At 43.6% G+C, this 14,018-nt stretch overlaps 1 protein-coding gene across 12 annotated transcripts in view; it reads right to left on the bottom strand.

The window, feature by feature from the left end:
- The window catches only part of ep400 (E1A binding protein p400), a 143,910-nt gene that overhangs the window by 75,708 nt on the left and 54,184 nt on the right, over positions 1 to 14,018 (bottom strand). For all 12 annotated transcript variants that reach the window (XM_041202555.1, XM_041202549.1, XM_041202552.1 and 9 more), the window contains 7 exons: positions 12,799 to 12,935; positions 11,234 to 11,403; positions 9,603 to 9,777; positions 8,374 to 8,510; positions 7,617 to 7,803; positions 7,358 to 7,527; positions 5,187 to 5,362 (listed from right to left, as the gene is read on the bottom strand). In XM_041202555.1, coding sequence (XP_041058489.1) covers positions 5,187 to 5,362; positions 7,358 to 7,527; positions 7,617 to 7,803; positions 8,374 to 8,510; positions 9,603 to 9,777; positions 11,234 to 11,403; positions 12,799 to 12,935 — 1,152 coding nt within the window. The remainder of the gene's footprint in view (positions 1 to 5,186; positions 5,363 to 7,357; positions 7,528 to 7,616; positions 7,804 to 8,373; positions 8,511 to 9,602; positions 9,778 to 11,233; positions 11,404 to 12,798; positions 12,936 to 14,018) is intronic.

Genomic DNA, 14,018 nt, shown 5'->3' with positions numbered 1-14,018 from the left:
CAAAGGAAGATGGTTGTGGTTGTTGGAGGTCAGTCATCTCAGCTCCAGGACATCACTGCAGGAGTTCCTCAGGGTAGTGTCCTCAGCCCAACCATCTTCAGCTGCTTCATCAATGACCTTCCTTCCATCGTAAGGGTAGATGTGGGGATGTTCGCTGACGATTGCACAATGTTCAGCACCATTTTCGACTCCTCAGATACTGGAGTGGTCCATGTCCAAATGCAGCAAGACCTGGACAATATCCAGGCTTGGGCTGACAAGTAACATACGCGCCAAACAAGTGTCAGGTAATCACCATCTCCAATAAGACAGAATCCAACCATCACCCCTTGATGTTCAATGGCATTACTATCACTGAATCCCCCATTATCAACGTCCTGGGAGTTATCAATGACCAGAAACTGAACTGGACTAGCCATATAAATACTGTGGCTACAAGAGCAGGTCAGAGGCTAGGAATTCTGCAACAAGTAACTCACCTCCTGACTCCCCAAAGCCTGTCCACCATCTACAAGGCACAAGCCAGGAGTGTGATGGGATCATCCTGAATGAGTGCAGCTCTAACAACACTCAAGAAGCTATACACAGTCCAGGACAAAACAGTCCGCTTGATTAGCAACACATCCACAAACATTCACTCCCTCCACCACCAACTCACAGGAGCAGCAGTGTGTACCATGTACAAGATACACTGCAGGAATTCACCCAGGCTCCTTCAACAGAACCTTCCAAACCCACGACTAATACCATCTAGAAGGACAAGGGCAGCAGATAGATGGGAACACCACCACCTGGAAGTTCCCCTCCAAGTCACTCACCATTCTGACTTAGAAATATATCACCATTCCTTCACTGTCCCTGGGTCAAAATTCTGGAACTTCCTCCCTAACAGCACTGTGGGTGTACCTACACCACATGGACTGCAGCGGTTCAAGGAGGCAACTCACCACCACCTTCTCAAGGGGAATTAGGGATGGGCAATAAATGCTGGCCCAGCCAGTGACACCCACATCCCGTGAATGAATAAAAAAAAAAAATCAGAGGACAAACACCAACACAGACTGGTTGAGCCCATCAGCCACTTGCTGTGCAGCTTGTCATGACATTTAGCTTGGTGCACCAACAATTTCTGGTGGCGAGCTACAGGATCTCAGCTGGGGTAATGTTGTGACCTCAGCTCTGCCAGACTGAATGAGGAAGGGGAAAAATAAAGCCAGCAAGGTTCTGATCCCCATCAGAGATCGGGGCAGAATTTTACGGCCCCTCCCAACAGCAGGACCTTCAGGTTCTGCCAAGGTCAATGAAGTTCTGAACGGCTTGCTGCAAAACCAGGCTCAGCCTCGCTGCAATGGAGCCATAAGATTCCACCCCACGTATAGAATTTCCACAGACTTTCCCAACTGGGGTTTTTTTTTCCAATTCTTTCACGTGGGCGTCGCTGGATAGGCCAGCGTTTTTATTGCTCATCTCTGATTGTCCTTGAGAAGGTGGTGGGTGAGCTGCCTTCTTGAACATCCAGTCCATGTGGTATAGGTACACCCACAGCGCTGTTAGGGAGGGAGTTCCAGGATTTTGACCCAGCGACAGTGAAGGAACGGGGATATATTTCCAAGTCAGGATGGTGAGTGACTTGGAGGGGAACTTGGTGGTGGTGGTGGTGTTCCCATGTGCTGCTGCCCTTGTAGCAGTCTTGGGTTTGGAAGGTGCGGTCAAAGCAGCCTTGGTGAATTGCTGCAGTGCACCTTGTAGATGATGCACACTGCTGCTACTGTCTTTGTCTGGACTGAGGCTGTAATGAGGTCAGGATCTGAGTGACCCTGGCAGAACCCAACCTGTGCCTAAGTGAGCAGGTTATTGCTGAGTTAGTGCCGCTTGATAGCGCTGTTGATGACTTATTCCATCACTTTACCGATGATCGAGAGTAGACGAATGGATTGGTATTGGCCAGGCTGGATTTGTCCTACTTTTCATGAGCAGGACATACCTGGGCAATTTTCCACATTGTCGGGTAGATTCCAGAGTCGTAGCTATACTGGAACAGCTTAGCCAAGGGCACAGCTAGTTCTGGAACACAAGCCTTCAGTACTATTGCTGGAATGTTGTCAGGGTCAACAGCCTTTGCAGTATCCACTGCCTTCAGCTTTGTCTTGTATCACATTGAGTGAATCGAATTGGCTGAAGATTGGCATCTTTGATGCTGGGAGGCTCAGCAGGAGGCCGAGATGGATCATCCACTTGGCAGTTCTGGCTGCAGATTGTTAAAAATGCTTCAACACTGATGTGCTGGGCTCCCCCATCATTGAGGATAGGGATATTTGTGAAGCCTCCTCCTCTAGTTAGTTTTTAAATTGTCCACCTCCATTCACAACTAGATGTGGCAGGACTGCAAAGCTTTGATCTGATCCATTAGTTGTGGTATCATTCTGCTCTGTCTACCGCACGCTGCTTGGCACACCAGTAGTCCTGTGTTGTAACTTCACCAGGTTGACATCTCATTTTTAGGTATGCCTGGTGCTGCTCCTGGCATGCCCTCCTGTACTCTTCACGGAACCAGGGTTGATCCTCCTGTTTGATGGTAAGGATAGAATGGCAGATATGATAGGCCATGAGGTTATAGATTGCAATTCTGCTGCTGCTGACAGCCTACAGCATCTAATGGATGCTCAGTTTTGAGCTGTTTGATCTGTTCAATATGTATGCCATTTAGCACATTGCTGGTGACATACAACATGATGGAGAATATCGCCAATGTGAGGAAGGGACTTTGTCCCCACAACAACTGTGCGGTGGTCAAATCCTACCAATGCTGTCATGGATAGATGCATCTGCGACTGGTAGATTGGTGAGGATGAGGTCAAGTATGTTTTTCCCCTCTTGTTGGTTCCCTCACCACCTGCCACAGACCCAGTCTAGCAGCTATGCCCTTTAGGAGTCAGCCAGCTCAGTCTGAAGTGGTGCTACCAAGCCATTCTTGCTGGTGGACATTGAAGTCCCCTACCCAGAGTACATTCTGCACCCTTGCCACCCTCAGTCCTTCCTCCAAATGATGTTCAACATGGAGGAATATTGATTCATCAGCTGAGGGAGGGTGGTAGGTGGTAATCGGCAGCAGCTTTCCTTGCCCATGTTTGACCTGATGCCATGAGACTTCATCAGGTCCAAAGTCAATGTTAATAACTTCAGGGCAACTCCCTCCTGACTGTATACCACTGTGCCACCATCGCTGATGGGACGGTGATTGTGGTATCTGGGACACTGTAAGGTATGATTCCATGAGTATGCCTGTATGTTCTCCCAATTTTAGCACTAGCGCCCAGATGTTAGTAAGGAGAACTTAGCAGGGTTGAGTTTGCTGTTCTTGTTTCCTGTGATGTCAATGTCCTTTTTGTAGAATTTGTAATGGTTTTGATACAACTGATTGGCTTGCTAGGCTATTTCAGAGGGCATTTAAGAGTCAACCACATTGCTATGGGTCTGGAGTCACATGTAGGCCAGACCAGATAAGGCCAGCAGATTTCTTTCTCTAAAGGGCATTAGTGAACCAGGTGAGTTTAACAATTGACAATGGTTTTATGGTCACTATTACTGAGGCTAGCTTTTTAATTCCAGATTTATTAACTGAACTTAAATTCCACCAGCTGCCAGTGTGGGATTCGTATCCATGTCCCCAGAGCATTCGGCAGGACCTCTGGATTACTAGTCCAGTGACATTACCACTACACCACCGTCTCCCCACTAATATGTTACTGAATTAATAATCCAGAGAATGAGTGTTCAATTTACATCATGGCAGCTGCAGAAATTCAGTTCAGTTTGAAGTGACCATGAAGTTGTCAGATTGTCACAAAACCCAACTCGTTCACGAATGCTCTAGAGTGAAGGAAACCTGCCGTCCTTACTAAAGTGGCAATCACGTGACTGCAGTCCCCACCCGTGGGAGCAACTTCTCAGGGTAATAAATGCCACTCTTGCCAGCAACACCCACATCCCAAAGGCGAATTTAAAAATCTTAACTTTGGTGGATAACACAGAGAAATAACTTAGCTGGCTGTTTCCAGCATAGTTAAAGCAGGATATCAGAAAAACCCAATGCAGAAATTTTCTTTTTCTTTATCCTCTTCATGGGATGTGGGCGTGACTGGCAAGGCCAGCATTTGCTGCCCATCCCTAACTGCCCCTGAACTGAGAGGCTTGCTAGACCATTTCAGAGGGCTAAGAATCAACCACATTGCTGAGAGTCTGGGGTCGCATGTAGGCCAGATCAGGTAAGGACATCACATTTCCTTCCCAAAAGGGTATTAGTGAACCAGATGGGTTTTTTTTTTAAACAACAATCAATGATAGCTTCATAACACCATTACTGAGACGAGCTTTATATTCCAAATTTATTACTGGAGTTTAAATTCCATCAGCTGCTGCAGTTCCCCAGGCCAACAGCCTGGGCCTCTGGATTACTAGGCCAGTGGCATTACTACTGCGTCCCCAACTCCCCAGCAAAAATGAATGCAGTCACCAGATAACAACAGGATTGGTATGCCCCATCGTTGAATAGCCTGGCAATTGTGCCTGGTCTTTCACATCAAGACTGACTGACTCAGTAACGTGACTGAGTCTGTGAAACTGTATGTCACTAAGAGTCACCACTTTCAGAAAGAGGAACAAAGAACAGTGGAAAAAAGTCTCAACAGGAACTTTATTTTATAAATTCAAAACAGCCAATAATTTTTTTTGTGTCTAACATTTAAAAACTTAGACACTATGTGCTACATTACAATTGTGAGGATTTTACAGGGTAATAAACACCCTAAAGGACTAGCAGATTGCAGAGAAGACCAGATTTACCAGGGAAGAACATAGAATTAAAAACTCATCCTTAAATTATACACATTTGGTTCAGTCCTTACATGCAGAAGGGTGTCAACTGATAATTTAATATACAATCTGATTGACATCTGTTGATCAATATTTTCAGACCAGGTGCTTTAAGACTAATATATCCTTCAACCTGGTAAAACTCAGTATTCTCTCATCTTTAGTCAAAATTACTGTGCAAGATTTCAAGTACAAATTAACAGGAAAGCTATTGTGCTGTCAATGGAACAGTAGCTAGTCATGAAACTCCATTGCTGACCTATAAACCTGGCTAAACTACCCAATTTAAATGGAATGAAGATGTAGTTACTTACCCTGGGCAGAAGTCATAACCTGAGAAGCGGGCACTGCCACAGCTGAAGACTTGCCACGCACTTGCCCTTGATGGGTTGCAGCTGAAGTTGCGCTGGGTGTACGCTGAGGTTGAGTACCAACGACCACAACTGTCCTGTCATCTGGCTTTTGTCCGTACTGTACAGGCTGGAACAACCTTGACATTTTTTATGAAGAACACAAATCATAAAAAGTTAGGATCATGCTTATTTTGGAAATTGAGTGCATTAACTCTGGTTGGAAGCAAAGTAGGACAGCACATTGCAAGAATCAGCATGTAGCACCATAAGAGATCATGTTGTCTCTTGGTCTCATTCCAGAGGCTACAGTACGCAATCTAGGCTGACGCTCGCAGTGCAGCACTGAGGGTGTCCGGTGCTGACAAAGGTGCTGGCTTTCTGATGAGGAGTTAATGTGCTCTCAGGTGGACATCTTGTCGAAAATATTCTTTCATGGGATGTGAGCGTCACTGGCAAAGCCAGAATTTGTTGCCCATCCCTAAATGTCCTTGACAGGTGGTGGTCCACCTTTATCACGGCACTATTTGAACAGCCGGGGAGTTCTCCACCAGCGCCTTGGCCAATACTTATCCCTCAATCAAGAGCACTAAAAAGGTGAACTGGTAATTATTTCATTGCTGTTTGTGGGACTTGGCTGCCACATTTCCCATTATACTTCAAAAAGTACGTCATTGGCTGTAAAGCGTTATAGGATGTCCTGAGGTCAGAAAGGCACTATGTAAATTCTCCTTCTTTCAGCGTTGATGCTGCAGTGAATGAAATAGCACCTTTCAATAACAGGCAGAGGATGAGAACAAAAAAAAAAAAAATGAAAAGGCGAACTGATGTTGGCTTTCATCGCAAGAGGGCTGCAGGTTATGTTACAGCTGCAAGGACCTCCGGTCAGGTTGCATCTGGGAGTACTGAATTCAGTTCTGGGCACCACATCTCAGGAGGGATAGGCTGGTCTTAGAGGGAGTGCGGTGCAGATTCACCAGACGGTACCGGGGCTAAAAAAAGTGTTAAATTATGAGGACAGGTTTGAACATAAAAGGCTTGTATTCTCTCGAGAATAGATGATTATGGGTTGACCTGTGATGTTTAAGATGATTAAAGGTTTTAATAGGGTAGAGAGAAATTATTTCCTCTGCTGGGGGTAGTCCAGAGCAAGGGAGCATAACCTTAAAATTCGAGCCAGGCCATTCCTGAAACACTCTTCCCACAATGGCATAGGAAATCTAGAACCCAGTTCCCCAAAACATTGTTGAGCCCTGGGGGCGGCCAATTGAAAATTTCAAAAATTGATAGGATTTTTCTTTTGGTAATGGTATCAACGGATCCGGAGCAAAGGCAGGTAGATAAAGTAGGCCATTCAGCCATGATCTAACTAAGTGGTGCAACAGGCTCGAGGGGCTGAATGGCCTACTCCTGTCCCTGTGCTCGTCAACAGCTGCCCTCTTAGCCTCAGGCTGCTGAGGCAAAAGCAATGAAGACAAGAGAAAGGGATTCTGGATTTCCTCAAAAAAAAAACAAGTAGATATATCCCCCCTACACAGAAACATGGCAAACTGACCGGAGGCAAAGGAGTTAAGTTCTGCACAAGTTTTGTTTCTAATGTGTTTTTAGAAATAGTGTCAAGTGGTGACATTAAGGTATAAATAACTTGCCATAATTAACATATAAGTCACAGGGCAGACACACTGTGAAATTTTTGACACTCTATTTTGAGTTTAAGAGATTAAGAAAGGTCAACAACTCAGATCAAAAGATTGTGTAGAGGTGGCGGTCAATTGGTCCATCAATCCTGCCATTACCATCATGTTCCTTGAAAAATTACAGGACTTATAGCTCCACTACCCTACCTTTCCAAAGCACTGATCATGCTTTCTGTGAGTAAGTTCATGAGGCCAAGGACTTGGGCTCTAATTATCTGTTTAAGTGGGAATAATTGCATTAGTTATAAATGATGCATATGTAACTAAACTATTTGACTTGAGGGCACAGCTTTAACAAAAAAGGAAAACCTTCGCCTTCCACAAAATAGTGGATAATGTGCACATTATTCGTGGTGTGGTCTAACTAGGGTTTTGTACTGCTTAAGCAAGACCTCTAGATATAAAGGCAAGATATAGAAATGGAAGGCAGCCACCTACTTGCTGACTTTCACTTTGACTGGTCTGGGCCTAGGTGGGAGATCTGGCGAGTAGTAGATTTCCTCAATGAGTTTCCTAGTCACTTTCCGTTTGGGAATGACCGTCTGAGTCTCGTATCGAGACAGTTTATTTTCAATTCCAGTTAGATTGAAGGCAGACAAGTCTACATTCTGAAGAAAAAGAAAAGCAGACAGTTAATATTGGGACACCTACTGACAACGAAGGAAAAGTGAAAGCAAAATAATTTTCCAGCGCTTACCTTCCAAGGGTCATATTCAAGCACTTTCAACACTACAGAAGCAACTGTGTACTGCAGTGCTCTGAACACATAGGCTGAACAGACAGACCTGGGGCACTTCAGATTAGGATGATTACATATCCTTCTTAACTGCATCAGGAGGTTAAGAACACTAACAAAATGGCGAGACCTCAGGGCTTCTATTGTGCTGTTGGTTAGAGAAGATTTTAAATCAGCATCATACAACCAGAAACTAGCAACCCAAGACAGAAAAGCGGATAGATTCCTCAGACAGCATTGTTACCTCTGTCTATCCAAGTTGATATACAATAGGGCAGGATCAAGTCCTGGCTATGGTACCCTTCAAGATTCAGTAGGCTTATCAAGGGGTTCGCACACACAGTGATCCCAGGTTGAGGCGTCAGAAAGGGTTGCCAGCCAATTTCTCCTGCTGAGAAGCATGTCATTTACAGGCTGAGAAGAGAGTCAGTTGTGACTCTAGTGCCTGACATGTTTTAATAGTCTATTGATAGTGTGCCCCTAAACTCACACCAGAATGGTCAGTTGGATGAGCTGTAATCAGACCCTCACTTGACTCTCAATCGCCAGACAGAAATTGGAGAGGGGAGCAGGAGGGAATCCCTGGCCTAAAGAGTCCTAAATTAAGGAGGATAGGCAGGAACATGCAAAACATTACAACTCAGCTCAGATTCAGACATTCTAGAGCAACACAGAGCAAAGACCGTATTGTAAGCATCATATGAAAGATACAACTTACCTAGATTGGAACATGACGTCTTCATACATGATTTTCTGCCTCTTTGACAGGCAGCATTTCAGAATGTGCTCATATTTCTTCGGCAGCTGTTTCTCCACGTCCCTCTTTGATCGCCGTAAGATGAATGGCTGGATCATCTAAAGGTGAAGATTCAAGCATTTTTGAATCCTATATACATTTTAATACTTGCAATTAACAATGTAAATCAAAGACAAAGTGCAAATATAATTATTTAATGTTGACAGACTTGCTGCAAATGCTGCTACACATTTTACAAAGACAATGGGGAGGAAACAGAAGAAGGAAGTGTGAATGAGAGGGAGAGATGCCACTAACATGGTTTCAGGAAACAGCAAGCAATCTGATATGAGAATCACAGAATCTTAACGGCACAGAAAGAGACCATTCGGTCCCTCATGTCTGACCGACTCTCCAAATGAGCATAATGACCTAGTGCCACTGCCCTGGCTTTTCCCCCATGCCCTTGCACATTGTTTCTAATCAAACAATTATCTAATGTCCTCTTAAATGTCTCAACTGAACCTGCTTCCACCACACTTCCAGGCAGTGCATTCCAGGCCCAAACCACTTGTTGTGTAAAAAAGTTCTCTCACATGTCACGCTTGCTTCTTTTGCAAGAAGTAAAGGCAGACTTCTAAATATGATCCAAAATGCATTTTATAATGGATGCTCTTGTGTAAACTTGCTTTTACAGGATAGAAGAACAACATGCAGAAATTGCCAAGATGTGTTTGGTGACATAGCACTGTATAAATGTATTCCATTTAATTACTGCATCACACGGAGTACCATGCCAATAAAGGTAATTGTTTTCCTTTGAGTTTGACGGTTCTCTTGTCAAGGGAAGGCATATGTTTTACTACAGGATAAGTTATTCTGAACCAACCAGTCTCATCCTTTTAGGTTCCTTGTGCAATGTACATTATATTGATCAAGGTGAAAGACACACAATCTGTTCCAAACCTAGTGAAGCCCTAAACCACATTCCAGGAACTACAGCAGGTCACCGTATGTTCCCCCACAAAGGGGAAATACACCAACATCAATTGGCACTCAGCCAGGCCAAATCATGGACATGAGCCCACAGCTGACTGCCTTGAGACACCAAATGCTGCAATGCCAGGGTACTCCACAGCCAGACTGTCTGACAAGATCTCTGCCCACTCCTGCCATTTTCTTATCCAAATTAAACCGGAAATTGAACTTACCCTATGCATTCTTATTACCAATTTGTGGCAATAGTCTTGGTTTTCATCTGTGCCAACTTTCACAGGGAAATCCAGGTAGGATCTGGAAATTCCAGGCAGCAGGAAATGCATCATAGTCCACAGTTCCATTGGGGTATTTTGTAAAGGAGCTCCTATCAAAAGCAGGCGCTGCTGACTACAAAAAGGAAAAGTTGGCTGAAGAATTCACCCGTTTGTATTCGATTATCATTCAAAAATGTAATTTGCCAGAACTAAACATATTCTATTACAGCCTAACAAAGATTACCTTTTAACTTGCTGGTTGACATGGGAGCTTTCCAACCTCAAATTCTCCTCTTGTATTCCCTCCTTCCCCTGCCACACCACCCCTGCAATCCCTCCCTCAACCCAGGACATACCTGCTCTTGCCAGTGTGCAGATGACCATCAGCTTCCAGTAGCTCATCCAACTGACCGTTCAGGTGCATGTTTAGACAGTCACAATCAATAGACTATTCAAACATGTCAGGCATTAGAGTCACAACTGACCCTCCTCTCACCCCATGCTATACGGCATGCTTCTCAGCAGGGGAAATTGGGCAGGCAACTAAGAAGCAGGCTGATTCCTTCTCGCTATCACCCCCCCAAGCCGAGGGGTATCCTTCTGGTGCCCCCATCTACGATGAAACCTGACGCACCATCCTGACTTGGAACGAGATCCTTCACTGTTCCTCCGAGGTCGCTGGGTCAAAATCCTGGGACTCCTTTCCTAACAGCACTGTGGGCGTTCCTACAAAACATGGACTGCCGTGATTCAAGGCAGCAGCTCACCACCACCTTCTCAAGAGCAATATATGCTGGCCTAGCCAGCAATCCCCATATCCCATTAACAAATTAAAAAAACCCCCCCCCCCCCCCGAGATTCTCTGGTCTGCACGGCTCTGTATCACACAAAGCACTTAACGAAGAAACTGACAACACGCTAGTGTATTTTAAGAAGCAAGACATATAGAAACACCAGGAGGCCATTCCACCCAAGCCTGTTATTCTTTTCATTAAATCATGGCTGATCTCCGTCTTAATTCTCATGTACCCACTTTGACCCTATAAACCTTAAGACAGTTCTCAGACAAAAATCTACTGACCAACGTTTGGGAGCTTTTCAATTGACTCCCATCCTCAACAGCTTTTTGAGGGATGATGAGTTCCAGATTTCCAAAACCCTCTGGGTGAGGAAGTGCTTCCTCACGTTATCTCTCAATCGTCTAGCTCTAATTTTAAGATTGTACGCTCCTTATTCTGGACTTCTCACTCACCAGAAAAATTGCTTCTCTCTATCTTCCCAATTAAGCTTTCAATCATCTTACCAATATCATTCCATAATCTTCTATGCAACATACTCTCATAAATCAGTCCCTTTAGCCTCTTCTTGCCCTATGCAGCTTATTACTGCATCGAAAAGACACTACCTACCCTATCAAGTCTGTTCATCATCTGAAGCACATCAATTACGTCAAAACTTCACTCTGGAAGATCTCACATCATCACAATAGTAGAAACAAGCTCTCAAACAAAGGTGCATTCCCTTAAATCTAAACACAACCATCACTGCAGTGAAGCTAGTTTCTGTTGTATTACGCATGTAACACAGACCTCTTGAGGTTGAATAGGGCCTCCCAGTGCCGTTCAGTAGTGTTCCTGAGCTGCTGGACCTCATCCAGTATTAGGTACTTCCACCTCTTCCTTCGGAAAGCTTGGTGGTCCTTTAGCAGCAGCCTGTACGAGGTGATACATACATGGAAGGAGTTGGGCTCCATCCAACACTGCAAACGAGAAATGTGTGGTTAGCTACTCCATTCCCAACATTTGATTATCATTTCATATAGATTAAGAGCCTTCATCAAAAAAAGGTAGCACATACTAAAACTCTTAGCAATGAAATTACTTAGAATTACATAGCACAGGAACAAGCCATGCAGCCCAACTAGTCCATGCCAGTGCTTATGCTCCCCAAAAGCCTTCTTCCACCCAGTTTAAACTAATCCCATCAATTTATTATTCTATTGCTTTCTCCCTCATGTTTATCCAGCTTCACCTGAAATGCTTCTATGCTATTCACCTCAACCACTCCTTGGAATAGCAAGTTCAACATTCTCTCTACTCCCTGTGAAAAGAAGTTCCTCCTAAATTCTTTTTGGAGTTCTTGGTAATTATCTCTTATTTATTATCCCAAGTTTTGGTCTCCCACCACAACTGGAAACATATTCTCTATAGCTCCCAATGCGGTCTGCTCTACATTGGAGAGACCAAACGTAAACTGGGCGACTGCTTTGCAGAACACCTGCGGTCTGTCCGTAAGAATGACCCAAACCTCCCTGTCGCTTGCCATTTTAACACTCCACCCTGCTCTCTTGTCCACATGCCTGTCCTTGGCTTGCTGCATTGTTCCAGTGAAGCTCAACGCAAACTGGAGGAACAGCACCTCATCTTCCGACTAGGCACTTTACAGCCTTCCGGACTGAATATTGAATTCAACAACTTTAGACCTTGAACTCCCTCCTCCATCCCCACCCCCTTTCTGTTTCTTCCCCCTTCCTTTTGTTTTTTCCAATAATTTATATAGATTTTTCTTTTCCCATCTATTTCCATTAGTTTTAAATCTTTTATGCCCTGCTAGCCTTTCCACCCCACCCCCACTAGAGCTGTAGCTTGAGTGCCCTACCATTCATTCTTAATTAGCACATTCGTTTAGATAATATCACCACCTTCAACACCTCTTTGTTCCTTTGTCTGTGACATCTTTTGATTATCTGCTCCTATCACTACTTGCTTGTCCCTACAACCACACCACGCCTCCCCCCCTCCACCACCACCTTAAACCAGCTTATATTTCACCCCTTTCCTAAGATTCACTCAGTTCTGTTGAAGGGTCATGAGGACTCGAAACGTCAACTCTTTTCTTCTCCGCCGATGCTGCCAGACCTGCTGAGTTTTTCCAGGTAATTCTGTTTTTGTTTTGGATTTCCAGCATCCGCAGTTTTTTTGTTTTTATCTTACTATTTTTTTCTCTATATCTCCCCTATTGAACCCTCTAATAATTTTAAAGATCTCTATCAGGTTGCTCTTCAGCCTTCTCTTTTCTGGAGAAAAAAAAGCTCCAGGTTGTTCAATCTTTCCCAATAGTTACAACTGAAACAAGTTCATTAATAAAGAGTTACCTCTCTTTTGGCTCGACGTTCTTTTCTCGTACCGAAGTACATCATGATTTTGAGTCCCGGACACCACCGTTTGAATTCCATTTCCCAATTAAGCATTTTACAAGTTCGCACCACAACCAGATGCGGACCCCAGATGCCTTAAGATAGAAACGCGGAAAGCATGTTCAAATTTCTGGGCACTGCTACACTAAGAGAGACAAAATTTCTGAGCTAAATTACTCAAGTGCGTTGATTTAATAGTTTATTTCAAATTGGAAGCCAAACACAAGGAGGACTTTAAAAAGAACAAAGGTTCTTCCAAAAAAAATTGAACAGTCACTTAAATTAAACTTAAAATTGCAAAAAGAGGAATGAATCATATTAGACCAACTTATTTTAAACTTAAATAAGGGTGATTATGAAAGCAGAGCTAGCGAAAGTGAACTGGCAATTTAGGTTAAGGGATAGGTCAATAGAGTGACAGACATTTAAGGGGGTTTTTCAGAATACACAGAATAGACAGGTTCCAATGAGAAAGATAAATTCCGAGGGGAGGACCCCCACCTTTGGTTAACTAAAAAAGTCAAAGATACAATCAAACTTAAAGAAAAAGCATATAATTGAGCAAAGATGGGTGACAGGTCAGAAGATTGGACAGAATATAAAAAACAGCAAAGAATCTCTGAAAGATTAATAAGGAGGGAAAAATTAGGCTCAAAGAGAAAACTAGCTAGAAATATAAGGACAGATAGTAAGAGTTTCTATAGATATTTAAAAAAGAGTTAACAAAGTGAGCATTGGTCCTATAGAATGGGAGTCTGGGTTAAATGAATCTGAGTTAAATAATGGAAAATAAGGAGATGGCAAATGAATTGAATAGGTATTTTGCAATGGTCTTAACTTTGGAGGAGACAAGTAACATCCCAGAAATGGCTATAAGTCAGGGATCTGAAGGGAGGGAAGAGCTCAAGAAAATTGCAATCACCAGGGAAGCGGTACTGAGCAAATTGTTGGAATTGTAGATTGATTTCATCCCAGGGTCTTAAAAGAAGTGGCTAGTGAGATAGTTGATGCGTTGGTTTTAATTTTCCAAAATTCACTAGATTCAGGAAAGGTTCCATTAGTTTCAAAAATAGCAAATATAACTCCTTTATTCAAAAATAGGGAGGGAGACAGAAAGCAAGAAACTATAGATCAGTTAGCTTAACATCTGTCATAGGAAAAATGTTAGAAGCTATTAT

Source organism: Carcharodon carcharias, chromosome 13 (assembly GCF_017639515.1).
Source record: "Carcharodon carcharias isolate sCarCar2 chromosome 13, sCarCar2.pri, whole genome shotgun sequence".
NCBI lineage: Eukaryota > Metazoa > Chordata > Chondrichthyes > Lamniformes > Lamnidae > Carcharodon > Carcharodon carcharias.
The sequence above is the reverse complement of the archived record's forward strand: the minus strand, read 5'-3'. Positions and strand labels throughout refer to the sequence as shown.